This window comes from Bufo bufo, chromosome 1 (genome assembly GCF_905171765.1).
Source record: "Bufo bufo chromosome 1, aBufBuf1.1, whole genome shotgun sequence".
Taxonomy (NCBI): Eukaryota; Metazoa; Chordata; class Amphibia; order Anura; family Bufonidae; genus Bufo; species Bufo bufo.
This window is the reverse complement of record NC_053389.1, coordinates 773,316,744-773,342,837: the sequence shown is the minus strand read 5'-3', so window position 1 is coordinate 773,342,837 and position 26,094 is coordinate 773,316,744. Positions and strand designations below refer to the sequence as shown.

Genomic DNA, 26,094 nt, shown 5'->3' with positions numbered 1-26,094 from the left:
TGAATGCAAAATTGGACTTGTAGTACATCTAACAGTCTGTACACAATCTACTCAGATGTCTGTGCATGAGTTAGGCAATATTGGAAGCAAACAATGGTCCTATTGTTACATTATTTTGCTAAAGTCTCTCTGTAGAATCTCTGGCTGACCTTCAATTTTCACTGTGATGTGCAGGTTCAATGATATGACTGGCCAAGTTGTTACTGAGTTGGGTAGGGTGTCTTAACTTGTTTACCCCTCAGCAGCAGCAGGGTAATCAATGCTGAGAAACACAGGTACATACTTATCCATCATGCAATACCATCAGGGAGGAATCTGATTGGCTTCAAATTTCCTCTGCAGCAGGACAACGACACCAAACATATAGTCAATGTCATTAAGAACTTTCTTCAACGTAAAGAAGAACAAGGAGTCCTGGAAGTGATGATATGGCCCCCACAGAGCCCTGATCTCAACATCATCAAGTCTGTCTGGGATTACATGGAGAGACATAGGATCTGAGCAAGCCTACAGCCACAGATCTGTGGTTAGATCTCCAAGATGTCTGGAACAAGCTCCTTGCCGAGTTCCTTCAAAAACTGTGTGTAAGTGTACCTAGAAGAATTGATGCTGTTTTGTAGGTAAAGGTGACACCCGATATTGATTGAATTTACATTTCTCATTTGTTCATTCACTTTGCATTTTGTTAATTGATAAAATGAACTATTAACGCTTCTATTTTTGGTAGGCATTCGTAAGTCAGGTTCACACGTTGCAATGTACAGCCGATTGTCGGGAAGGAAGCGTTCCTTCCCGACAGTCGGCTGCTCGTTCAGTGGATGTGAAGCAATGCATTTACATGCAGCGATCTCCTTATGCGATCGCTCACCCCTATACAGCTGCACTGTTTCTGGGCAGCAGATTGCTGTTTAGACCGCACGATCTGCTTCCCAGAAACGATGATTGATGTGCCTGCGCGAACGACGGGATCACCCGATGAACAAGCACTTTGTTCGTTCATCGGGTGATCGGCGGCACACTTACATGGGCAGATTGTTGGGAATGAGCGTTCGCAGGAACATTCATTCCCGATAATCTGCCCAATATTCGGCCTGTGTAAATACCCCCTTTACTGTGCAGAATTTTCATACATCTCCCTAAAACTATTGCGCAGCACTGTATGTCTGGAAATAATCTTAGTCCTAGCGGTAGCAGCTGTCACGATTATTGTTGGGATTGTGTAGAGGCAAACACTTATCAGTTCGGTGTAACTACCACCAAACTGGCCAGGTGATAGCCCAAACTTCTTTCATCCTGGCCACTTCATATAAAATGAGATTTATTTTAGTAAGTCAGTTTTGCTTATGAATCCATTTTATTTTAATTGATCCAATGTTGTTTTTGCTTTTGCGCATTTCTGTTTATGGTTATGGGAAACGACAAGCCTATAGACAAAAAGAAATGCTTCTATTGATCCACTCAGTGACCGTACTCCAAATACGCCATTTATAGAAATGTAATTTTTCTGCCGGAATCTAGTGATTGATCAGAGACGTAGGGATACGAAAGACTAAATATACCGGTTGTGCAGTCATAAGTTTACAAACCCCTGCAGAATTTATGGTTTCTTAACCATTGTTCAGAGAATATGAATGATAACACAAAAACTTTTCTCTCACTCATGGTTAGTGGTCGGCTGAAGTCATTTATTGTCAAACAACTGTGTTTACTCTTTTTAACCCCTTCTTGATATATGACGTAATAGTACGTCATGGCGGCAGGTGCGTTCCCGCATTTTGACGTACTATTACGTTATGGTGATCGGGCGGGCAGCGGAGCGGTGCGTGCCCGATCACTGCAGGGTTCCGGTAGTCCCTGGTAGCCAGGCCCCTACTGTATCCGCCAGCATCGCTGTACAAGACGATGCCGGCGGATTAAGCCCTTCTTTGACGTGATCAGAGCTGACTGCGGCATAGAGGGGATTTGCGGCGGGTGAGGGAGCCCATCGAGTCTCCGCGCTGCTGTGGCGGGGACCCGATGGGTGAGAAGGCAGCCCGATGCCGTGCAGAGGCTCCCCAATGCCCTGCACAGCATCGGGACCTGCCTTCTACAGGTGCTCAGGAGATCCAGCCTTAGGCTCATCTCCTAGGCAAACTGTTAGGGCTCATGCACACGACCATATGGCTTTTTCAGTGTTTTGTGGTCCGTTTTTCACGGATCCGTTGTTCCGTTTCCATTGTGTTTCCGTTTTTCTGTTCCGTTGCTCCATATGGCATATACAGTATTCAGTAATTACATAGAAAAAATTGGGCTGGGCATAAAATTTTCAATAGATGGTTCCACAAAAACGGAATGGATACAGAAGACATACGGAGTACATTCCGTATGTGTTCAGTTTTTTTTGCGGACCCATTGACTTGAATGGAGCCACGGAACATGATTTGCGGGCAATAATAGGACATGTTCTATCTCCGAACGGAACGGAAAAACAGAAATACGGAAATGGAATGCATTGAAATGAATGGTTCCGTATACGGATCATATACGGAATGCTAAAAACTGCCCGTATAAGGAACGCAAAAACGTTTGTGTGAACGAGGCCTTAACATACATAGAAACATAGAATGTGTCGGCAGATAAGAACCATTTGGCCCATCTAGTCTGCCCAATATACTGAATACTATGGATAGCCCCCGGCCCTATCTTATATGAAGGATGGCCTTATGCCTATCCCATGCATGCTTAAACCCCTTCACTGTATTTGCAGCTACCACTTATGCAGGAAGGCTATTCCATGCATCCACTACTCTCTCAGTAAAGTAATACTTCCTGATATTACTTTTAAACCTATGCCCCTCTAAATTAAAACTGTGTCCTCTTGTGGTAGTTTTTCTTCTTTTAAATATGCTCTCCTCCTTAAATATGCCTTAGTGTATTACTCAGTGTGATACACTAACAGGCAATGCATTACAATAGAAAAGTGTAGTAATGCATTGCAGAGGGGATCAGACCCCCAGACCCCCAAAAGAAAAGTCCCAGAGTGGGACAGAAAAAAGTCAAAAAAAAGAGTTTTTAATTAAAAAAAAATAAAGTTTCAACTAAAAACTAGAAAAAAACGCCCCTTTCCACTGATAAAAAATAGAAAAAAAAAAAAACACACACACACATATTAGGTATCGCCGCGTCAGTAACGACTGGCTTTATAAATATATCACATGATCCACCCTGTCTGATAAACACTGTAAAATAAATAAAATAAAAACAGTTTGAAAAAAAAGCCATTTTTGTCACCTTACATCACAAAAAGTGCAACACCAAAAAGGTGTATGCCCCCCAAAATCATGCCAATAAAACCGTCACCTCATCCCGCAAAAAAAGAGCACCTATTTAACCACCTCAGCCCCCAGTGCTTAAACACCCTGAAAGACCAGGCCACTTTTTACACTTCTGACCTACACTACTTTCACCATTTATTGCTCGGTCATGCAACTTACCACCCAAATGAATTTTACCTCCTTTTCTTCTCACTAATAGAGCTTTCATTTGGTGGTATTTCATTGCTGCTGACATTTTTACTTTTTTTGTTATTAATCGAAATTTAACGATTTTTTTGCAAAAAAATGACATTTTTCACTTTCAGTTGTAAAATTTTGCAAAAAAAACGACATCCATATAGAAATTTTGCTCTAAATTTATAGTTCTACATGTCTTTGATAAAAAAAAAATGTTTGGGTAAAAAAAAAATGGTTTGGGTAAAAGTTATAGCGTTTACAAACTATGGTACAAAAATGTGAATTTCCGCTTTTTGAAGCAGCTCTGACTTTCTGAGCACCTGTCATGTTTCCTGAGGTTCTATAATGCCCAGACAGTACAAACACCCCACAAATGACCCCATTTCTGAAAGTACACACACTAAGGTATTCACTGATGGGCATAGTGAGTTCATAGAACTTTTTATTTTTTGTCACAAGTTAGCGGAAAATTATGATTTTTTTTTTTTTTTTTTTTTTCTTACAAAGTCTCATATTCCACTAACTTGTGACAAAAAATAAAAAGTTCTATGAACTCACTATGCCCATCAGCGAATACCTTGGGGTCTCTTCTTTCCAAAATGGGGTCACTTGTGGGGAAGTTATACTGCCCTGGCATTCTAGGGGCCCAAATGTGTGGTAAGGAGTTTGAAATCAAATTCTGTAAAAAATGACCAGTGAAATCCGAAAGGTGCTCTTTGGAATATGGGCCCCTTTGCCCACCTAGGCTGCAAAAAAGTGTCACACATCTGGTATCTCCGTACTCAGGAGAAGGTGGGGAATGTGTTTTGGGGTGTCATTTTATATATACCCATGCTGGGTGAGAGAAATATCTTGGCAAAAGACAACTTTTCCCATTTTTTTATACAAAGTTGTCATTTGACCAAGATATTTATCTCACCCAGCATGGGTATATGTAAAAAGACACCCCAAAACACATTCCTCAACTTCTCCTGAGTACGGGGATACCAGATGTGTGACACTTTTTTGCAGCCTAGGTGGGCAAAGGGGCCCATATTCCAAAGAGCACCTTTCGGATTTCACTCCTCATTTTTTCCTGAATTTGATTTCAAACTCCTTACCACACATTTGGGCCCCTAGAATACCAGGGCAGTATAACTACCCCACAAGTGACCCCATTTTGGAAAGAAGACACCCCAAGGTATTCCGTGAGGGGCATGGCGAGTTCCTAGAATTTTTTATTTTTTGTCACAAGTTAGTGGAAAATGATGATTTTTTTTTTATTTTTTTTTTTCATACAAAGTCTCATATTCCACAAACTTGTGACAAAAAATAAAAACTTCCATGAACTCACTATGCCCATCAGCGAATACCTTGGGGTCTCTTCTTTCCAAAATGGGGTCACTTGTGGGGTAGTTATACTGCCCTGGCATTCTAGGGGCCCAAATGTGTGGTAAGTAGGTAAATGACCTGTGAAATCCGAAAGGTGCTCTTTGGAATGTGGGCCCCTTTGCCCACCTAGGCTGCAAAAAAGTGTCACACATCTGGTATCTCCGTATTCAGCAGAAGTTGAGGAATGTGTTTTGGGGTGTCTTTTTACATATACCCATGCTGGGTGAGATAAATATCTTGGTCAAATGCCAACTTTGTATAAAAAAATGGGAAAAGTTGTCTTTTGCCAAGATATTTCTCTCACCCAGCATGGGTATATGTAAAATGACACCCCAAAACACATTCCCCAACTTCTCCCGATTACGGAGATACCAGATGTGTGACACTTTTTTGCAGCCTAGGTGGGCAAAGGGGCCCATATTCAAAAGAGCACCTTTCGGATTTCACAGGTCATTTTTTACAGAATTTGATTTCAAACTCCTTACCACACATTTGGGCCCCTAGAATGCCAGGGCAGTATAACTACCCCACAAGTGACCCCATTTTGGAAAGAAGAGACCCCAAGGTATTCGCTGATGGGCATAGTGAGTTCATGGAACTTTTTATTTTTTGTCACAAGTTAGTGGAATATGAGACTTTGTATGAAAAAAAAAAAAAAAAAAAATCATCATTTTCCACTAACTTGTGACAAAAAATAAAAAATTCTAGGAACTCGCCATGCCCCTCACGGAATACCTTGGGGTGTCTTCTTTCCAAAATGGGGTCACTTGTGGGGTAGTTATACTGCCCTGGCATTTTCCAGGGGCCCTAATGTGTGGTAAGTAGGTAAATGACCTGTGAAATCCTAAAGGTGCTCTTTGGAATATGGGCCCCTTTGCCCACCTAGGCTGCAAAAAAGTGTCACACATGTGGTATCGCCGTATTCAGGAGAAGTTGGGGAATGTGTTTTGGGGTGTCATTTTACATATACCCATGCTGGGTGAGAGAAATATCTTGGCAAAAGACAACTTTTCCCATTTTTTTATACAAAGTTGGCATTTGACCAAGATATTTCTCTCACCCAGCATGGGTATATGTAAAATGACACCCCAAAACACATTCCCCAACTTCTCCTGAGTACGGCGATACCAGATGTGTGACACTTTTTTGCAGCCTAGATGCGCAAAGGTGCCCAAATTCCTTTTAGGAGGGCATTTTTAGACATTTGGATACCAGACTTCTTCTCACGCTTTGGGGCCCCTAGAATGCCAGAGCAGTATAAATACCCCACATGTGACCCCATTTTGGAAAGAAGACACCCCAAGGTATTCAATGAGGGGCATGGCGAGTTCATAGAAATTTTTTTTTTTTGGCACAAGTTAGCGGAAATTGATATTTTTAATTTTTTTCTCACAAAGTCTCCCGTTCCGCTAACTTGGGACAAAAATTTCAATCTTTCATGGACTCAATATGCCCCTCACGGAATACCTGGGGGTGTCTTCTTTCCGAAATGGGGTCACATGTGGGGTATTTATACTGCCCTGGCATTCTAGGGGCCCTAAAGCGTGAGAAGAAGTCTGGAATATAAATGTCTAAAAAATTTTACGCATTTGGATTCCGTGAGGGGTATGGTGAGTTCATGTGAGATTTTATTTTTTGACACAAGTTAGTGGAATATGAGACTTTGTAAGAAAAAAAAAAAAAATTCTGCTAACTTGGGCCAAAAAAATATCTGAATGGAGCCTTACAGGGGGGTGATCAATGACAGGGGGGTGATCAATGACAGGGGGGTGATCAATGACAGGGGGGGTGATCAATGACAGGGGGGTGATCAGGGAGTCTATATGGGGTGATCACCACAGTCATTGATCACGCCCCTGTAAGGCTTCATTCAGACGTCCGGATGCGTTTTGCGGATCCGATCCATCTATCAGTGCATCCGTAAAAATCATGCGGACATCTGAATGGAGCTTTACAGGGGGGTAATCAATGACAGGGGGGTGATCAGGGAGTCTATATGGGGTGATCACCACAGTCATTGATCACTCCCCTGTAAGGCTTCATTCAGACGTCCGGATGCGTTTTGCGGATCCGATCCATCTATCAGTGGATCCGTAAAAATCATGCGGACATCTGAATGGAGCTTTACAGGGGGGTGATCAATGACAGGGGGGTGATCAGGGAGTCTATATGGGGTGATCACCACAGTCATTGATCATGCCCCTGTAAGGCTTCATTCAGACGTCCGGATGCGTTTTGCGGATCGGATCCATCTATCAGTGCATCCGTAAAAATCATGCGGACATCTGAATGGAGCTTTACAGGGGGGTGATCAATGACAGGGGGGTGATCAGGGAGTCTATATGGGGTGATCACCACAGTCATTGATCACGCCCCTGTAAGGCTTCATTCAGACGTCCGGATGCGTTTTGCGGATCGGATCCATCTATCAGTGCATCCGTAAAAATCATGCGGACATCTGAATGGAGCTTTACAGGGGGGTGATCAGGGAGTCTATATGGGGTGATCACCACAGTCATTGATCACGCCCCTGTAAGGCTTCATTCAGACGTCCGGATGCGTTTTGCGGATCGGATCCATCTATCAGTGCATCCGTAAAAATCATGCGGACATCTGAATGGAGCTTTACAGGGGGTTGATCAATGACAGGGGTGTAATCAATGACAGGGGGGGTGATCAGGGAGTCTATATGGGGTGATCACCACAGTCATTGATCACGCCCCTGTAAGGCTTCATTCAGACGTCCGGATGCGTTTTGCGGATCGGATCCATCTATCAGTGCATCCGTAAAAATCATGCGGACATCTGAATGGAGCTTTACAGGGGGTTGATCAATGACAGGGGTGTAATCAATGACAGGGGGGGTGATCAGGGAGTCTATATGGGGTGATAACCACAGTCATTGATCACGCCCCTGTAAGGCTTCATTCAGACGTCCGGATGCGTTTTGCGGATCCGATCCATCTATCAGTGGATCCGTAAAAATCATGCGGACATCTGAATGGAGCTTTACAGGGGGGTAATCAATGACAGGGGGGTGATCAATGACAGGGGGGTGATCAGGGAGTCTATATGGGGTGATCAGGGGTGATCAGGGGCTAATAAGGGGTTAATAAGTGACGGGGGGGGGGGTGTAGTGTAGTGTAGTGGTGCTTGGTGGGACTTTACTGAGCTACCTGTGTCCTCTGGTGGTCGATCCAAACAAAGGGGACCACCAGAGGACCAGGTAGCAGGTATATTAGACGCTGTTATCAAAACAGCGTCTAATATACCTGTTAGGGGTTAAAAAAAACACATCTCCAGCCTGCCAGCGAACGATCGCCGCTGGCAGGCTGGAGATCAACTCTCTTACCTTCCGTTCCTGTGAGCGCGCGCGCCTCTGTGCGCGCGTTCACAGGAAATCTCGCCCATCGCGAGATGACGCATATATGCGTGACTCTGCGCAGGGCTGCCACCTCCGGAACGCGATCCTGCGTTAGGCGGTCCGGAGGTGGTTAAGACAATCGCCCAAAAAATAAAAAAACTATATACAGGGAGTGCAGAATTATTAGGCAAGTTGTATTTTTGAGGATTAATTTTATTATTGAACAACAACCATGTTCTCAATGAACCCAAAAAACTCATTAATATCAAAGCTGAATATTTTTGAAAGTAGTTTTTAGTTTGTTTTTAGTTTTAACTATTTTAGGGGGATATCTGTGTGTGCAGGTGACTATTACTGTGCATAATTATTAGGCAACTTAACAAAAAACAAATATATACCCATTTCAATTATTTATTTTTACCAGTGAAACCAATATAACATCTCAACATTCACAAATATACATTTCTGACATTCAAAAACAAAACAAAAACAAATCAGTGACCAATATAGCCACCTTTCTTTGCAAGGACACTCAAAAGCCTGCCATCCATGGATTCTGTCAGTGTTTTGATCTGTTCACCATCAACATTGCGTGCAGCAGCAACCACAGCCTCCCAGACACTGTTCAGAGAGGTGTACTGTTTTCCCTCCTTGTAAATCTCACATTTGATGATGGACCACAGGTTCTCAATGGGGTTCAGATCAGGTGAACAAGGAGGCCATGTCATTAGATTTTCTTCTTTTATACCCTTTCTTGCCAGCCACGCTGTGGAGTACTTGGACGCGTGTGATGGAGCATTGTCCTGCATGAAAATCATGTTTTTCTTGAAGGATGCAGACTTCTTCCTGTACCACTGCTTGAAGAAGGTGTCTTCCAGAAACTGGCAGTAGGACTGGGAGTTGAGCTTGACTCCATCCTCAACCTGAAAAAGGCCCCACAAGCTCATCTTTGATGATACCAGCCCAAACCAGTACTCCACCTCCACCTTGGTGGCGTCTGAGTCGGACTGGAGCTCTCTGCCCTTTACCAATCCAGCCACGGGCCCATCCATCTGGCCCATCAAGACTCACTCTCATTTCATCAGTCCATAAAACCTTAGAAGAATCAGTCTTGAGATATTTCTTGGCCCAGTCTTGACGTTTCAGCTTGTGTGTCTTGTTCAGTGGTGATCGTCTTTCAGCCTTTCTTACCTTGGCCATGTCTCTGAGTATTGCACACCTTGTGCTTTTGGGCACTCCAGTGATGTTACAGCTCTGAAATATGGCCAAACTGGTGGCAAGTGGCATCTTGGCAGCTGCACGCTTGACTTTTCTCAGTTCATGGGCAGTTATTTTGCGCCTTGGTTTTTCCACACGCTTCTTGCGACCCTGTTGACTATTTTGAATGAAACGCTTGATTGTTCGATGATCACGCTTCAGAAGCTTTGCAATTTTAAGAGTGCTGCATCCCTCTGCAAGATATCTCACTATTTTTGACTTTTCTGAGCCTGTCAAGTCCTTCTTTTGACCCATTTTGCCAAAGGAAAGGAAGTTGCCTAATAATTATGCACACCTAATATAGGGTGTTGATGTCATTAGACGACACCCCTTCTCATTACAGAGAGGCACATCACCTAATATGCTTAATTGGTAGTAGGCTTTCGAGCCTATACAGCTTGGAGTAAGACAACATGCATAAAGAGGATGATGTGGTCAAAATACTCATTTGCCTAATAATTCTGCACGCGGTGTATAGCTCTCATAACATGGAGACTCTAAAACATCATTTTTTTTTGTTTCAAAAATGCAATTACTGTGTTAAAGTGAAATAAAAATCAGCTCAAAAAAAAAAATCACATGACTTAACCCTCCAGGTGAACACAGTAAAAAAAAAAAAAAAAGAATGCCAAAAAAATGCCATTTTTGTCACCTTACATCACAAAAAGTACAACAGCAAGCGATCAAAAAAGCGTATGCCCACCAAAATAGTACCAATCTAACCGTCACCTCATCCCAGAAAAAATGAGCCCCTATCTGAGACAATCGCCCAAAAAAAGAAAAAAATATGGCTTAGAATATGGAGACACTAAAACATCATTAAAAAAAAAAAAAAAAAAAAGCTGTTATTGTGTAAAACTTACATAAATAAAAAAAAAAGTATACATATTAGGTATCGCCGCATCCGTATCGACCGGCTCTATAAAAATATCACATGACCTAACCCCTCAGATGAACACCGTAAAAAATAAAAAATAAAAACTGTGCTAAATAAGCCATTTTTTGTCACCTTACATCACAAAAAGTGTAATAGCAAGTGATCAAAAAGTCATATCCACCCCAAAATAGTGCCAATCAAACTGTCATCCCGCAAAATCTCATCCCGCAAAAAATGAGACCCTACCTAAGATAATTGGCTTTCAGAATATGGAGACACTAAAACATGATTTCTTTTGTTTCAAAAATGAAATCATTGTGTAAAACTTACATAAATAAAAAAAAAGTATACATATTAGGTATTGCCGCGTCAATAATAACTTGCTCTATAAAAATATTACATGACCTAACCCCTCAGGTGAATACCGTAAAAAATAAAAATAAAATATATAAAAATAAAAATACCACATGATCTAACCTGTCAGATGAATTTTGTAGATGACCAAAAATAAAAACGGTGCCAAAACAGCTATTTCTTGTTACCTTGCCTCACAAAAAGTGTAATATAGAGCAACCAAAAATCATTGGTACCCTAAAATAGTACAAACAAAACTGCCACCCTATCCCTTAGTTTCTAAAATGGGGTCACTTTCTTTGGAGTTTCTACTCTAGAGGTGCATCAGGTGGGCTTCAAATGGGACATGGTGTCAAAAAAACAGTCCAGCAAAATCTGCCTTCCAAAAACCGTATGGCATTCCTTTCCTTCTGCGCCCTGCCGTGTGCCCGTACAGCGGTTTACGACCACATATGGGGTGTTTCTGTAAACTACAGAATCAGAGCCATAAATATTGAGTTTTGTTTGGATGTTAACCCTTGCTTTGTAACTGGAAAAAAAATATTAAAATGGAAAATCTGCCAAAAAAGTTACATTTTGAAATTGTATCTCTATTTTCTATTAATTCTTGTGGAACACCTAAAGGGTTAACAAAATTTGTAAAACCAATTTTGGATACCTTGAGGGGTGTAGTTTCTAGAATGGGGTCACTTTTTTGGAGTTTCTACTCTAGGGGTGCATCAGGGGGGCTTTAGATGGGACATGGTGTCAAAAAAAAACAGTCCAGCAAAAACTGCCTTCCAAAAACCGTATGGCATTCCTTTCCTTCTGCGCCCTGCCGTGTGCCCGTACAGCGGTTTACGACCACATATGGGGTGCTTCTGTAAACTACAGAATCAGAGCCATAAATATTGAGTTTTGTTTGGCTGTTAACCCTTGCTTTGTAACTGAAAAAAAAAATATTAAAATGGAAAATCTGCCAAAAAAGTAAAATTTTGAAATTGTATCTCTATTTTCCATTAATTCTTGTGGAACACCTAAAGGGTTAACAAAGTTTGTAAAATCAGTTTTGAATACCTTGAGGGTGTAGTTTCTAGAATGGGGTAATTTTTGGGTGGTTTCTATTATGTAAGCCTCACAAAGTGACTTCAGATCTGAACTGGTCCTTGAAAAGTGGGTTTTTGAAAATTTCAGAAAAATTTCAAGATTTGCTTCTAAACTTCTAAGCCTTGTAACATCCACAAAAAATAAAATGTCATTCCCAAAATGATCCAAACATGAAGTAGACATATGGGGAATGTAAAGTAATAACTATTTTTGTAGGTATTACCATGTATTATAGAAGTAGAGAATTTTAAACTTGGAAATTTGCAAATTTTTCCAAATTTTGGGCAAATTTGGTATTTTTTTTATAAATAAAAATGATTTCTTTTGACTCCATTTTACCAGTGTCATGAAGTACAATATGTGACGAAAAAACAATCTCAGAATGGCCTGGATAAGTCAAAGCGTTTTAAAGTTATCACCACTTAAAGTGACACTGGTCAGATTTGCAAAAAATGGCCTGGTCCTTAAGGTGAAAATGAGCCCGGTCCCTAAGGGGTTAAAGGTAACTATCTTCACCTGTGATCTGTTTGCTTGTAATTAGTGGGTGTGTATAAAAGGTCAATGACTTTCTTGACTCCTATGGGGTATAAAGGGAGAGAGAGAGTTTGAGGGTCAGAAAGATCTGGTGGAAAGGATTCCACTGGATCTGAAAAACTTGAAGCGCCAAGGGTTTGTAGGAGTGGAGTGGAAGAAACGGAGTGGTAAAGGCTAAAGGCTGCTCGGGGTTTGTCAGGCCGACTAGAGTGTCTGCCTGTATAAGATATGGGAGTATACCGAACTGGGGGGACTGATGGGTGTTGATAACACCTCAATCTCGCCTATTCTTGGAAAACCCCTATTCAGCGCCAATAGTGGTAGGTCAGTGTGGAGATATTTTTGGGTAAAGTGGGTTTCAAATATAATAAAAGTTCATAATAAAATGTTTTGTTAATTTGGCGCCATTTTTAACTACAGACAAAGGGTATAAATACTCTGCCATTCCACACAAATGAAATATTGCTCCGGATGAAGGGACGTGCCTGTCCCGAAACGCGATGAGCCGGATTTATACATATATTCCAATAAAGACAAGTGAACAGAAGCACCGGTGTGATTGGCTGCCTTCATCTTGTTAAGATTCTAGAAGCGATCCAGGCTGGGGGGGTGTTTGGTTTACAGGTGTATTATGCTTATCCTAGTAAACCACCCCCCTCGTGATGTGAGTAAATAAGTATACGATACTTCAGTATTTTTATCATATTTACTTGTATCCTTTTAAACAGATTTTACTTATTTGTTACAACTCATTCGCCCCATTATGCCACACTTGGACGTGTATGACACTACAGAAAACGGTCTCTTAGGCACTTGAGACCTAATGTAGTGTACGTATGCTCATCCAGTTCTGAATTGTTCCTACCATTCCCTTTACATATATATATATATATATATATATATATTTGAAATATCATTATTTTATTATATTATTTATCTATATATTTATACACATTTTATTACACTTTTTAGAACTTTTATTATATTTGAAACCCACTTTACCCAAAAATATCTCCACACTGACCTACCACTATTGGCGCTGAATAGGGGTTTTCCAAGAATAGGCGAGATTGAGGTGTTATCAACACCCATCAGTCCCCCCAGTTCGGTATACTCCTATTTCTTGACTCCTGACAGACCCTTGCATCTTTCATCCAGTGCTGCACTGATGTTTGGATTCTAAGTCATGGGGAAAGCAAAAGTGTCAAAGGATCTGCGGGAAAAGGTGGTTGAACTCTATAAAACAGGAAAGGGATATAAGAAAATACTACGGAGCAGAGATTACATGACGTCAGTATAGTGCAGTGAATAAATTAAGTAGTAGGCGGTGCTGGGCTCCGGATCGATGTGCGCGGCTGGGCTCCCGGAGATCGTAGGACAACCCCTTAGGCTCCTGACAGAGGTGATTTACATATGAATAAGATCGCTTTTTATAAGAATATAAGGCACACAGAGCATAAACAGTGGGATCATTGTAAACACTGCATGAAGACTAATGGGCACATATACAGTCAGGTCCATAAATATTGGGACGTCGACACAATTATAACAATTTTGGCTCTATACACCACCACAATGGATTTGAAATACAACAAACAAGATGTGCTTCAACTCCAGACTGTTAGCTTTAATTTGAGGGTATTTACATCCAAATCAGGTGAACGGTGTAGGAATTACAACAGTTTGCATATGTGCCTCCCACTTGTTAAGGGACCAAAAGTAATGGGACAGAATAATAATCATAAACCAAACTTTTACTTTTTCATACTTGGTTGCAAATCCTTTGCAGTCAATTACAGCCTGAAGTCTGGAACGCATAGACATCACCAGACGCTGGGTTTCATCCCTGGTGATGCTCTGCCAGGCCTCTACTGCAACTGTCTTCAGTTCCTGCTTGTTCTTGGGGCATTTTCCCTTCAGTTTTGTCTTCAGAAAGTGAAATGCATGCTCAATTAGATTCAGGTCAGGGGATTGACTTGGCCATTGTATAACATTCCACTTCTTTCCCTTAAAAAAACTCTTTGGTTGCTTTTGCAGTATGCTTTGGGTCATTGTCCATCTGCACTGTGAAGTGCCGTCCAATGAGTTATGAAGCATTTGGCTGAATATGAGCAGATAATATTGCCCGAAACACTTCAGAATTCATCCTGCTGCTTTTGTCAGCAGTCACATCATTAATAAATACAAGAGAACCAGTTCCATTGGCAGCCATACATGCCCACGCAATGACACTGCCACCACCATGCTTCACTGAAGAGGTGGTATGCTTAGGATCCTGAGCAGTTCCTTTCCATCTCCATACTCTTCTCTTCCCATGTCTCTGGTACAAGTTGATCTCAGTCTCATCTGTCCATAGGATGTTGTTCCAAAACTGTGAAGGCTTTTTTAGATGTCGTTTGGCAAACTCTAATCTGGCCTTCCTGTTTTTGAGGCTCACCAATGGTTTACATCTTGTGGTGAACCCTCTGTATTCACCCTGGTGAAGTCTTCTCTTGATTGTTGACACACATACACCTACCTCCTGGAGAGTGTTCTCGATCTGGCCAACTGTTGTGAAGGGCGTTTTCTTCCCCGGGGAAATAATTCTTCGGTCATCCACCACAGTTGTTTTCCGTGGTCCTCCGGGTCTTTTGGTGTTGCTGAGCTCACCGGTGCGTTCCTTCTTTTTAAGAATGTTCCAAACAAGTGTTTTGGCCACGCTCAATGTTTTTGCTATCTCTCTGATGGGTTTGTTTTTTCAGCCTAATGATGGCTTGCTTCACTGATAGTGACAGCTCTTTGGATCTCATCTTGAGAGTTGACAGCAACAAATTCCAAAAGCAAATAGCACACTTGAAATGAACTCTGGACCTTTTATCTGCTCATTGTAATTAGGATAATGAGGGAATAACACACACCTGGCCATGAAACAGCTGAGAAGCCAATTGTCCCATTACTTTTGGTTCCTTAACAAGTGGGAGGCACATATGCAAACTGTTGTAATTCCTACACCGTTCACCTGATTTGGATGTAAATACCCTCAAATTAAAGCTGACAGTCTGCAGTTAAAGCACATCTTGTTCGTTTCATTTCAAATCCATATAGAGCCAAAGATTTTACAATTGTGTCCATGTCCCAATATTTATGGACCTGACTGTAAATATCTACATATCGTTAATCCTGGTGACAGAATACCAGGGTGTTCCCAGATGGAAGAAAAGGTGCACCCTACACTCACTACATGGCCCCAGGGAATGCCAGAGGGAGATATTGTTATTGTGATCTGTGAGTACTACCACCACCGTCAAGGCCACAACTACCACTCCCTACCTCCTCGTCTCACCTCCAGGTCGCTACATATGTATATCTGTTGCCTGGTCATCCAGACCGAGGATGAAGGACCGAGGAGCACGTGCAAGTAAGTCCACCAGACACTACACGGGTCAAGGGCAGTATATTCACAGTGTATATTTTATATAGGTTATTTATCCACACTTAATTTGAGCACTGTGTAAAATTCTTACTTTTTCTGTGTATCTAGGGTTTTGTGTCCGGTTTCTTTTTGCTGTGATTTTGTGCAAATTGTGGGGTAAAAAAGCCACAAAACAGGTGTATGTAAATATACCCTGACATAGGTAAAAAGTCATAGTTGCCAACAGTCCCCTGATTGTCCTGAGTTTTTAGAGATCATCCTGGGAAGTTCGGCCTCGGCTCGAAAGCGGTGGAGTTTATGTAAACCCTGTCCAGAAGTGGGCCACCCCGAGCAGGTTTGAGCAGGGGTGGGTCTCAAACACCCCAAAAGTATTGGTAAGTATGTGCGGTGTTGTGGGCATGACTCCATACTGGGCATGATTTGCTGCTAGGACCTAGGACTGCCTCAGACATACACTGCCACATTCCTCCCCTTCTGACCTCCGCGTTTGTCACTCACCTGTGGAAATGCCAGACTGCAGAGCATTCTCACCCAGTTTGGCTGTTCAGGGATCTCGCTGGCAATCAGGTACACCCGCTGTGCTGTCTCAATGCTGAATGCCCGGGTGTCTTTTGGGCAGCTCTCTCCACATCGATCTGATAAACTCACGCATTCGCTGAGTTGTAGCAGTTTCCAGCACTCCTGCTTCCGCCCTGTTTCAGGAGGCAGAGAGCCCTCGTACATCTCCAAGCGTGCCAGGCCGGAGGACGTGGCTTCATACAACAGTGCCCATACCTTCTTCCACTTCTGTGAAAAAAAAAGAAAAAAAAACAACTACTCAACATGGCGACTATACGACGTACCTTGATTCATGGCATGTTGGCACCTACCCGTGCCTATTTTAAGCAAAGTGGCACACATAAAAACAAGATCCAGGCAGGATCACAGCAGCAGCATGGGAGCAGTGGGACATTCAGAAGTGAGAAATGTATTATTTTGTTTGCCAGTTTTAAAAAATATTGTAAAGCCCCTTTAAGGAAGAGCCCTGAGCCTATACAGGCCCCCAGCTCTTTCCTATGTAAATTGTTGTTACGTATGCCTTCACAGGCGCCTATGTTTTTGCAATGCATTATACTTATAATACAAAAGCGCATTGAAAAGTAAAAAAAATGAAGTTTGTTCAATCAAATAAAAAAAACGCATTAATATAATTTGACATATTAGATCATTGTAACCTGTAAAGTAAATGTAAAACATAATTAAAGGTTCTCAGAATGACAAGAAAACTTCCTTACAAACAAAATAATGGCGGCATTTCATTTTTGTGCATATATACAGTACAGACCAAAAGTTTGGACACACCTTCTCATTCAAAGAGTTTTCTTCATGACTATGAAAATTGTAGATTCACACTGAAGGCATCAAAACTATGAATTAACACATGTGGAATTATATACATAACAAACAAGTGTGAAACAACTGAAAATATGTCATATTCTAGGTTCTTCAGTAGTAGTAGCCACCTTTTGCTTTGCACACTCTTGGCATTCTCTTGATGAGCTTCAAGAGGTAGTCCCCTGAAATGGTTTTCACTTCACAGGTGTGCCCTGTCAGGTTTAATAAGTGGTATTTCTTGCCTTATAAATGGGGTTGGGACCATCATTTGCGTTGAGGAGAAGTCAGGTGGATACACAGTTGATAGTCCTACTGAATAGACTGTTAGAATTTGTATTATGGCAAGAAAAAAGCAGCTAAGTAAAGAAAAACGAGTGGCCATCATTACTTTAAGAAATGAAGGTCAGTCAGTCAGCCGAAAAATTGGGAAAACTTTGAAAGTAAGGGCTATTTGACCATGAAGGAGAGTGATTGGGTTCAGGTCCGGTGACTGTGGAGGCCAGGTCATCTGGCGCAGCACCCCATCGAGATGGTTTGGTGTGAGCTGGACCGCAGAGTGAAGGCAAAAGGGCCAACAAGTGCTAAGCATCTCTGGGAACTCCTTCAAGACTGTTGGAAGACCATTTCAGGTGACTACCTCTTGAAGCTCATCAAGAGAATGCCAAGAGTGTGCAAAGCAGTAATCAAAGCAAAAGGTGGCTACTTTGAAGAACCTAGAATATGACATATTTTCAGTTGTTTCACACTTGTTTGTTATGTATATAATTCCACATGTGTTAATTCATAGTTTTGATGCCTTCATAGTCATGAAAATAAAGAAAACTCTTTGAATGAGAAGGTGTGTCCAAACTTTTGGTCTGTACTGTATATATATATATATTTATGGTCAGGGCTAGGAATGTAGTCGGCGTACGCAAAGAACCCTGCCCTGAACATAGTGGCTGAATTGTGGAGGGAGCCACGGGCGCGGGTACACCAAGAAAAAGGGGGCATACCCAAGAGAATCTGGAAAGAAGGGCGGGAGGGAGGGGCGTGATGATCGGGCGTCTGGCTGACCGCAGGCATGGAGAATAAGTAGCCAGACGCCCCTCCCACAAATACAGGCTGGCACCAGCCTTACCTATTTATGGTCAGGGCTAGGAATGTAGTCGGCGTACGCAGAGAACCCTGCCCTGAACATAGTGGCTGAATTGTGCCGGGAGCCACGGGCACGGGTACACCAAGAAAAAGGGGGCAAAAACAACAGTTAGGTGCAACACTTTATTGTGAATGATTACAAAGCCAAGGAACAAAAGGCTCGAGATATCTCTAATTGAGGATTGGGTATATATCTGGTGAAACAGGAGGACCGCCATCGACCCATGGACCGAATGACATGAGCTGGCACCTGATGCCGGGATGCTGCTGAAGCCCCCCCCCCCCCAAACGGAATGAATGCCCCGAAATTACCTTGGGGTCATAACCTAGGCCCTGGGCGAGAGCACGGATGTAGGAAATGAAATGCGATGTGTTAAGAAGTTTGCCTGCGTGTGGCAGGAACGGGCTGTCTGGCCGCGAAGCTTGAATATGTGACAGTAATTGATGAAGCACCTGAACCGGGCACCAATTCTTCGAAGTCGGGTAGAATTTGACCTCTGTGGGGGAACCGGTCTGATTAGTTTTGGTGGAAGGTAGTAGGAGGGTATAATGGCCAATGCCCCATGACAAATGTTGCTTCAAAGGGTAACCTTGACGATTTGGGCCGGCTAAAACTTCCCCGGGCCTAAGGAACCCGTAAAAACTGAGGTACATGGCAGCTTTCAGGATCAGGCTAGTGGAGGGCCCAAAAGGATTACCATCTAAGGACAAGGAGAGTTCTCTAAACAACTCGCTGGACACTGGTTGCTTACGGCTCACGGACCCCTTTTGAATACCCCGGAGGGTGGCTTTAATAGCCTGAATGGAGAAAATTGACCTGCTGTGTGGATTAGACAGCATGAAGTGATGTTGTAGTCCGGCTAAATAAAGTTTGATGGTATTATGTGAAAGAGACAGTTGTGAGTGACAATAAGCTAAGAAAGCCATGATATAGGAGGTTTCGGTATGATGACCCCTCGGATGGATCTTGGTGAATTTATCAAAAGCTCTCAACCCGGCCTGATAATTCCTTGCCGTATTGCGAGATTTCTTAACCAGATTCTTGGCCTCATCTATGAGGGAATCTAGTCCAAAATGAGTGTGCTGAATCGAGGAACGGGCGTGCCTGACTGATCCGCGTCGGGCATTTCCTGAAAAAAAAAAGAAAATTAAAACGGGAAAGAGCATCAGCGGCCCTATTCTGCTCGCCTGAAATGTGAACATATCGCATATGAAAGTTGTGGCGGAGGGACAGCCAAACCAATTTACGCAACAAAGCCATGATCTTGAAGGACTGGGCCCTGCCTTTGTTGACAATGTCCACCAGGGTCTGACTATCTGTAACAAAGGTCACAGAGGTGTTAGACCAATGGTGACCCCAAACCTGAGCTGCCGCCACGACGGGATACAGTTCCAGAAGGGGAGAGGATTTGAGTGCCGCTGAGTCTGAGGCTAATTCCGGTGGGCATCCGGCAGCCAGCCAGTGGGATCTAAAAATGGCGGTGAACCCGGTGGAACCCGCGGTGTCAGAAAATACAATGGTGGAAGAGGAGTCCCATTGTGGAACGAACAAAGAAATACCGTTCCAGTCGGAGAGAAAACTGTTCCACATGACTAGGTCAGCAATGGCCTGGCTGTCCAGATGGACGACGGAATCCTGCTCTGGGGCAGAGGGCAGAAGACGTAACAACCTGGAAAGAAAGGCCCTGCCCTGAGGCATAATTCTAGTAGCGAAGTTTAGCATCCCCAGCAAGGATTGCAGCTCCACCTTGGTCAGAGAGTGGGACCGAACCACCTGGGAGTTGGCCGAGCGGATCCAGAGCAATTTCTCGCTGGGGAGGCTAGCCTCCATCTTAATGGTATCTAAGATGATGCCCAGGAAGGTGACGCTGGTAGCCGGGCCCTCAGTCTTAGCGACAGCCACAGGAACCTGAAGACGGGAAAATATGTCCAGGAGCGTGTGGGGAATGGATGGAACCTGCCTGGGCCTCTCAACGAGAAGAAAGTCGTCCAAGTAGTGGACGACCATGGATAAACCGCCGTGATGAATGAGAATCCAATGCAGGGCTTTGGCAAGTTGTTCAAAAAGCCAAGGGCTACTCTTAGACCCGAAAGTGAGCCGGTTGGCAAAGTAGAATTTATTCGCCCACTTGATGCCATAATACTTCCAAAGCTGCGGATGGATTGGAAGCAACTTGAAAGCATCGGCGATATCTACCTTGGCCAACCAAGCCCCGATACCTTCTTGCAGAATGTACTGAATAGCCTTATCGACTGAAGAATATTGCATTGAATATTCCTCAGATGGAATGAGCGAGTTGAGACTGGGGATGGAAGACATATGAGGTGCGGAAAGGTCGTAGATGAGACGCTTTTTATTAGAGGATTGCTTTGTGACAAGGCCAATGGGATTGATGCGCCAAGACTGGAAGGGAACTCTAGAAATGGACCAATAATGAACCGTTTGTCGACCTCTGATTGGATGAGGGCAGCCACCGCCTCTGGGTCACTGGAAGCAGATAGCAAATTGGGGCCTACCCAGCAGCCCTGAGGAAGCGTGATGAGACCGGTATGGAAACCTTCTCTGAACCCCTCCAACAAGAAGGTGGCGAAAGGTCGGTCGGGGTGGTCCCGCAGAAATGCAGCCAGTAATTCCAAATTGATGTCGGCTAGGCAGGAATCCTTGGCTGCCTTCCTGGGACAGGAGGGACGGGGGTGGGCCTGAAAACACAGAGAACAGATGTGAAGTGCTCGGCAAGCACTGAAGGCGCAGCCCTTAGCATTGACATTATTGCATACCTGGCTACTACCGAGGTACACAATGGGCCTGCCCAGCTTATCCAGGGAAGATGAAGACCTAGAGCAGTGTTTCCCAACCAGTGTGCCTCCAGCTGTTGCAAAACTACAACTCCCAGCATGCCCGGACAGCCTTTGACTGTGCGGGCATGCTGGGAGTTGTAGTTTTGCAACAGCTGGAGGCACACTGGTTGGGAAACACTGACCTAGAGGACCCGGAGGGACCTGGCGTGGATACTGACTGCGGGGAATGCACCGGGTTAGGGCACCACTCAGATTAATGGAAAATAGACTGGCAAATGGCACAAAGAGGGGCCTTGAGACCCGCAAAGTGTCGACAAAACAGCTCCATATCCAAATCTGCCTAGTTTGACACAAACTGAAACTGGTTTAGGGCAGCAGCGGCTTTGGCAGAAAATGAGCGGTGATAGTCATAGAATGCCGAGCCGCCGTACTTGTGCCCCAAATCCGTAATCCGGTATAAATAAGTGTCCAACTCTTCCCTACGACTAGGCTGGGCTGAGCACACAACATCTCTATAAAGGCTGAAGGCCAGAACAAATTCGGAAATAGATAATTTCCTGTTGAGCCGGGTATCCTTAGCCTTCAAAACCACTGAAACCTCTCTGCAGTTAATGACCTGGTTCTCAGAAATATCCTGGGAGGCAATAAGAATAGACGCCAGATTCACGTCCTTGCCTGCCAGGAGATCCTTTTTGATATGCTCCGGGACGAAATGAGAAGGTGCAATTTGGGGAGTGGCAGAAGGCCTACCTGCAACGTCCTGAGGAATGGCAGGAGTGACTGCCGAACCCGGAGATTGCGGCGAGGCCGCTGGCCTGGTTTCCAAAACTGCCACCCTAGACTGAATGTCTGCGACCGAGCTAGCAAGACCACCGATGGAGGACTGGATCTGAGCTAGCGCGAGATGTATTGAGCTGAAATTGGACTGCTCAGCTGTCGGACCCGGGGCCGTCATCAGTAGACGGTACAATTCAGCCTTGCGGGCGGACGCGGGATGCCAAATCCCCCTGCGATTAAGCTCGGCAATCAGCTTTGGCACAGTCCAACTTCTCAAAGATGTGCTGCTGTTGTGTCCTGAGACGGAAGTTCCTGGCATGGAGATGTTGTCATCCATATCGGACACGTGGGACATGCTTGACCTGAGAACAAAAAGGCGAATTATAGCCACCAGAGCAACGGCAAAGGGCACAGACGGATGCGGAGAAAGCAACCGGGAAGAATGTGAGAGACTGGAGGAGTGCGAAAGTGACCATCGGATGAACAGCCTACCTGGCGTGACACAAACGGATTTGGAAGCATGGCACCAAAACGCCAAGCGCTACGTTGAAACTAATGAAAAAGATAACCCTGAGTATCGAATCTGACGGCTGACCCCCCCACAGCAACCATCTCTAACCCGACTTACCTGGGAGCGCCTCGGAAATTGCCTAAACGATGTGTAGGAAAAGAGAACAATTACTGCCCAATCTAAGAAAGGAACAAAACAACATCAGAACTGGAGATGATGACTAGGTACCAAAGCAAGAAACAAAAGAGGAAAGGACCCAGAACACATAGCCACCCTGGGTGATTCAGGAGAGCCTGACACCCTGGGCGAACCAGGAGACACAGACAACCTGGGCGATCCAGGAACACTGACACCCTGGGCGAACCAGGAGACACAGACACCCTGGGCGATCCAGGAGACACTGACACCCTGGGCGATCCAGGAGACACTGACACCCTGGGCGATCCAGGAGACACAGACACCCTGGACGATCCAGGAGACACTGACACCCTGGGCGATCCAGGAGACACTGACACCCTGGGCGATCCAGGAGACACTGACACCCTGGGCGATCCAGGAGACACTGACACCCTGGGCGATCCAGGAGACACTGACACCCTGGGCGATCCAGGAGACACAGACACCCTAGGCGATCCAGGAGACACTGACACCCAGGGCGAACCAGGAGACACAGACACCCTGGGCGATCCAGGAACACTGACACCCTGGGCGATCCAGGAGACACTGACACCCTGGGCGATCCAGGAGACAGGACCCAAGTAAGACGGAAAACAAGGCGAAGCCGTAGTGCGCTGTAAAACACATGTGCTGACAGAGGTAGACAGCTGAAAACCCCCAGTGAGGGAACATTGCATCAGGTGAACTGAAACCGCATGAGCAGATGACCCTAGCAAGCTGTCAGAGGATATAAACAAAAATCCGTGCCCCCCTAAATAATACAACCCCAGCACATGCCCCAGATTGGGACTGTGGCGACCGTACCCTGTGAATACACTGCAGGACAGAAAAATAATCTAAAGGGTTCTGCACCCCCAGGCCAAATGAGAGCGCAGAACCCCCTCAAACCCCCACCTGTAGCCCAGCCGCAGGGCAGAGTGCTTATATGGCTCTGCTTCCCCCCTTACCAGCCTTCTAATAGTGGTGACCATGAAGGCCTGTCACCACGTCCCATCTTAAGAAATGGAAAAGCAAACTGACCCATCATGTCACAGGGCAGGCAACTTTGATGTGATGCCGCTCCCCAGACCCCGCCGCCTGTACCTTAGAGTAGATGCGCGAGCGGCTTACGTTGGGAGAGCGGCGACCACATCCTATACCACCGGGTGCCGGAATCAAGGCCGGGCGTGAGGCTCAGCTAGAGCGGAGCCAGCTGAGCCCCGATTACCTGGTAGGCTGACGTGCGGCAGTCCGGACCTCAGGAGCGCGCGTGCGCAGACACGACAGGAAGCCAGATACGACAGGAAGAGGAAGGAGCGCGATAACCGGCAAGTAATGCGTGATGATCGGGCGTTTCGCTGACCGCAGGCGTGGAGAAAAAGTAGCCAGACGCCCCTCCCACAAATACAGGCTGGCACCAGCCTTACCTATATATATAAGAAAAAATTCCACGGCACATCCCATTCATATATCAAATAAAGTGTATTTCAATCACCAAACAGCAACGTTTCGGTCCACTCACTGAGACCGAAACGTTGCTGTTTGGTGATTGAAATGACATTATACATAGATGCTCAACAAAATCAACAAAATTATGTGCAGAAAGGTAAAAAAGTGAAATACATATAAGTGTATCTAGAATTAATATGATATCGTAATTGCCAATCATAAAGTGATAAAGTGCACATGTGCAAGATTAAAAACAGATAGTTTAAAAACATAATTATGTGGGCACTTAGCCAGCATGGATTCCCGATACAGCAGGTGCTTCTCGGCGTATTACTCAGTATACTGAGCATGCGTGAGTAGCGCTTTCACTTCCGTCATTCCCATGAAGCGCATCGGTGGAACGCACATGTGATTTACAGGGCCTGATCACATGATCATCGCTTTTACTTCCGCCATATACATGGACCGCATCAATGGAACGCACATGTGATTTCCATAAGCAGGCCACGTAACCGCTGATTTCATAGTATATAATTTAACCCCAACCTCATTAAAGAAACAAAGTGTATACAGTCCTGATCAAAAGTTTAAAACCACTTGAAAAATGGCAAAAAATCCTATTTAGCATGGCTGGATCTTAACAAGGTTCCAAGTAGAGCTTCAACATGCAACAAGAAGAAATGGGAGCGAGACAAAACATTTTTTGAGCATTCAATTTAATGAAAACAACGAATAAACTAAAACAGGCTGTTTTTCAGCTGATCAAAAGTTTAGGACCACAACTCCAAAAAAAAACTAAACCCCCCCAAAACAGAAATCCAACTTCCAAACATGAACTCAGTAATGAGTAGCTTCGCTGTTATTGTTTATCACTTAAAAAATTTGTTTTGGCATGCTTGATGCAAGCGTTTCCATGAGGTGAGTGGGAACATTTCTCCAAGTGGTGAAGACGGCCGCACGAAGGCCATCTACTGTCTGGAACTTTTGTCCATTTTTGTAAACTTCCCTTGCCATCCATCCCCAAAGGTTCTCAATTGGATTTATATCAGGGGAACACGCAGGATGGGCCAAAAGAGTGATGTTATTCTCCTGGAAGAAGTCCCTTGTCCTGCGGGCATTGTGTACTGTAGCCTTGTCCTGTTGAAAAACCCAGTCGTTACCACACAGATGAGGGCCCTCTCTGCAACATCTGGACATAGCCAGCGGCCGTTTGATGCCCCTGCACTTCCTGAAGCTCCATTGTTCCACTGAAGGAAAAAGCACCCCAGACCACTATGGCGCCCCCTCCACTGTGGCGCGTAGAAAACATCTCAGGTGGGATCTGCTTGTCATGCCAGTAACGTTGGAAACCATCAGGACCATCAAGGTTACATTTTCTCTCATCAGAGAATAAAACTTTCTTCCACCTTTGAATGTCCCATGTTTGGTGCTCTCTTGCAAAGTCCAAACGAGCAGTTCTGTGGCGTTCAAGGAGACGAGGTCTCTGAAGACGTTTTTTGTTTTTGAAGCCCTCCAGTTTTAGATGCCGTCTGATGGTTATGGGGCTGCAGTCAGCACCAGTAAGGGCCTTAATTTGGGTCGAGGATCGTCCAGTGTCTTGACGGACAGCCAATTGGATCCTCCGGCTCAGTGCTGATGAAATTTTTTTGGGTCTTCCACTTGACTTTTTTGTTACATAACCCTCAGGATCATTTAAGAATTTAAGAAATTCCAAATGACTGTCTTACTGTGTCCCACCTCAGAAGCGATGGCGCGCTGTGAGAGACCCTGCTTATGCAGTTCAACAACCCGACCACGTTCAAAAAAGGAGAGTTTTTTTGCCTTTGCCATCACAACGTGTGACTACCTGACAGAAAATGACAATGAATCCACATCTTTGCACAGATTTGGCATTTTAAAGGCATGTGGTCCTAAACTTTTGATCAGATGAAAAAAAGCCTGTTTCAGTTTATTCGTTGTTTTCATTAAATTGAATGCTCAAAGGTTTCGTCTCACTCTCATTTCTTCTTGTTGCATGTTGAAGCTCTACTTGGAACCTTGTTAAGATCCAGCCATGCTAAATATGATTTTTTGCCAGGACTGTATGTATGTTGAACTTGACACAGGTCAATATACACTGCTCAAAAAAATAAAGGGAACACTTAA

At 44.2% G+C, this 26,094-nt stretch overlaps 1 protein-coding gene across 2 annotated transcripts in view; it reads right to left on the bottom strand.

Moving 5' to 3' along the window:
• The window catches only part of DOK2 (docking protein 2), a 59,780-nt gene that overhangs the window by 6,337 nt on the left and 27,349 nt on the right, over positions 1–26,094 (bottom strand). For both annotated transcript variants that reach the window (XM_040414850.1, XM_040414851.1), the window contains exon 2: positions 16,245–16,532. In XM_040414850.1, the coding sequence (XP_040270784.1) occupies positions 16,245–16,532 (288 nt within the window). The remainder of the gene's footprint in view (positions 1–16,244; positions 16,533–26,094) is intronic.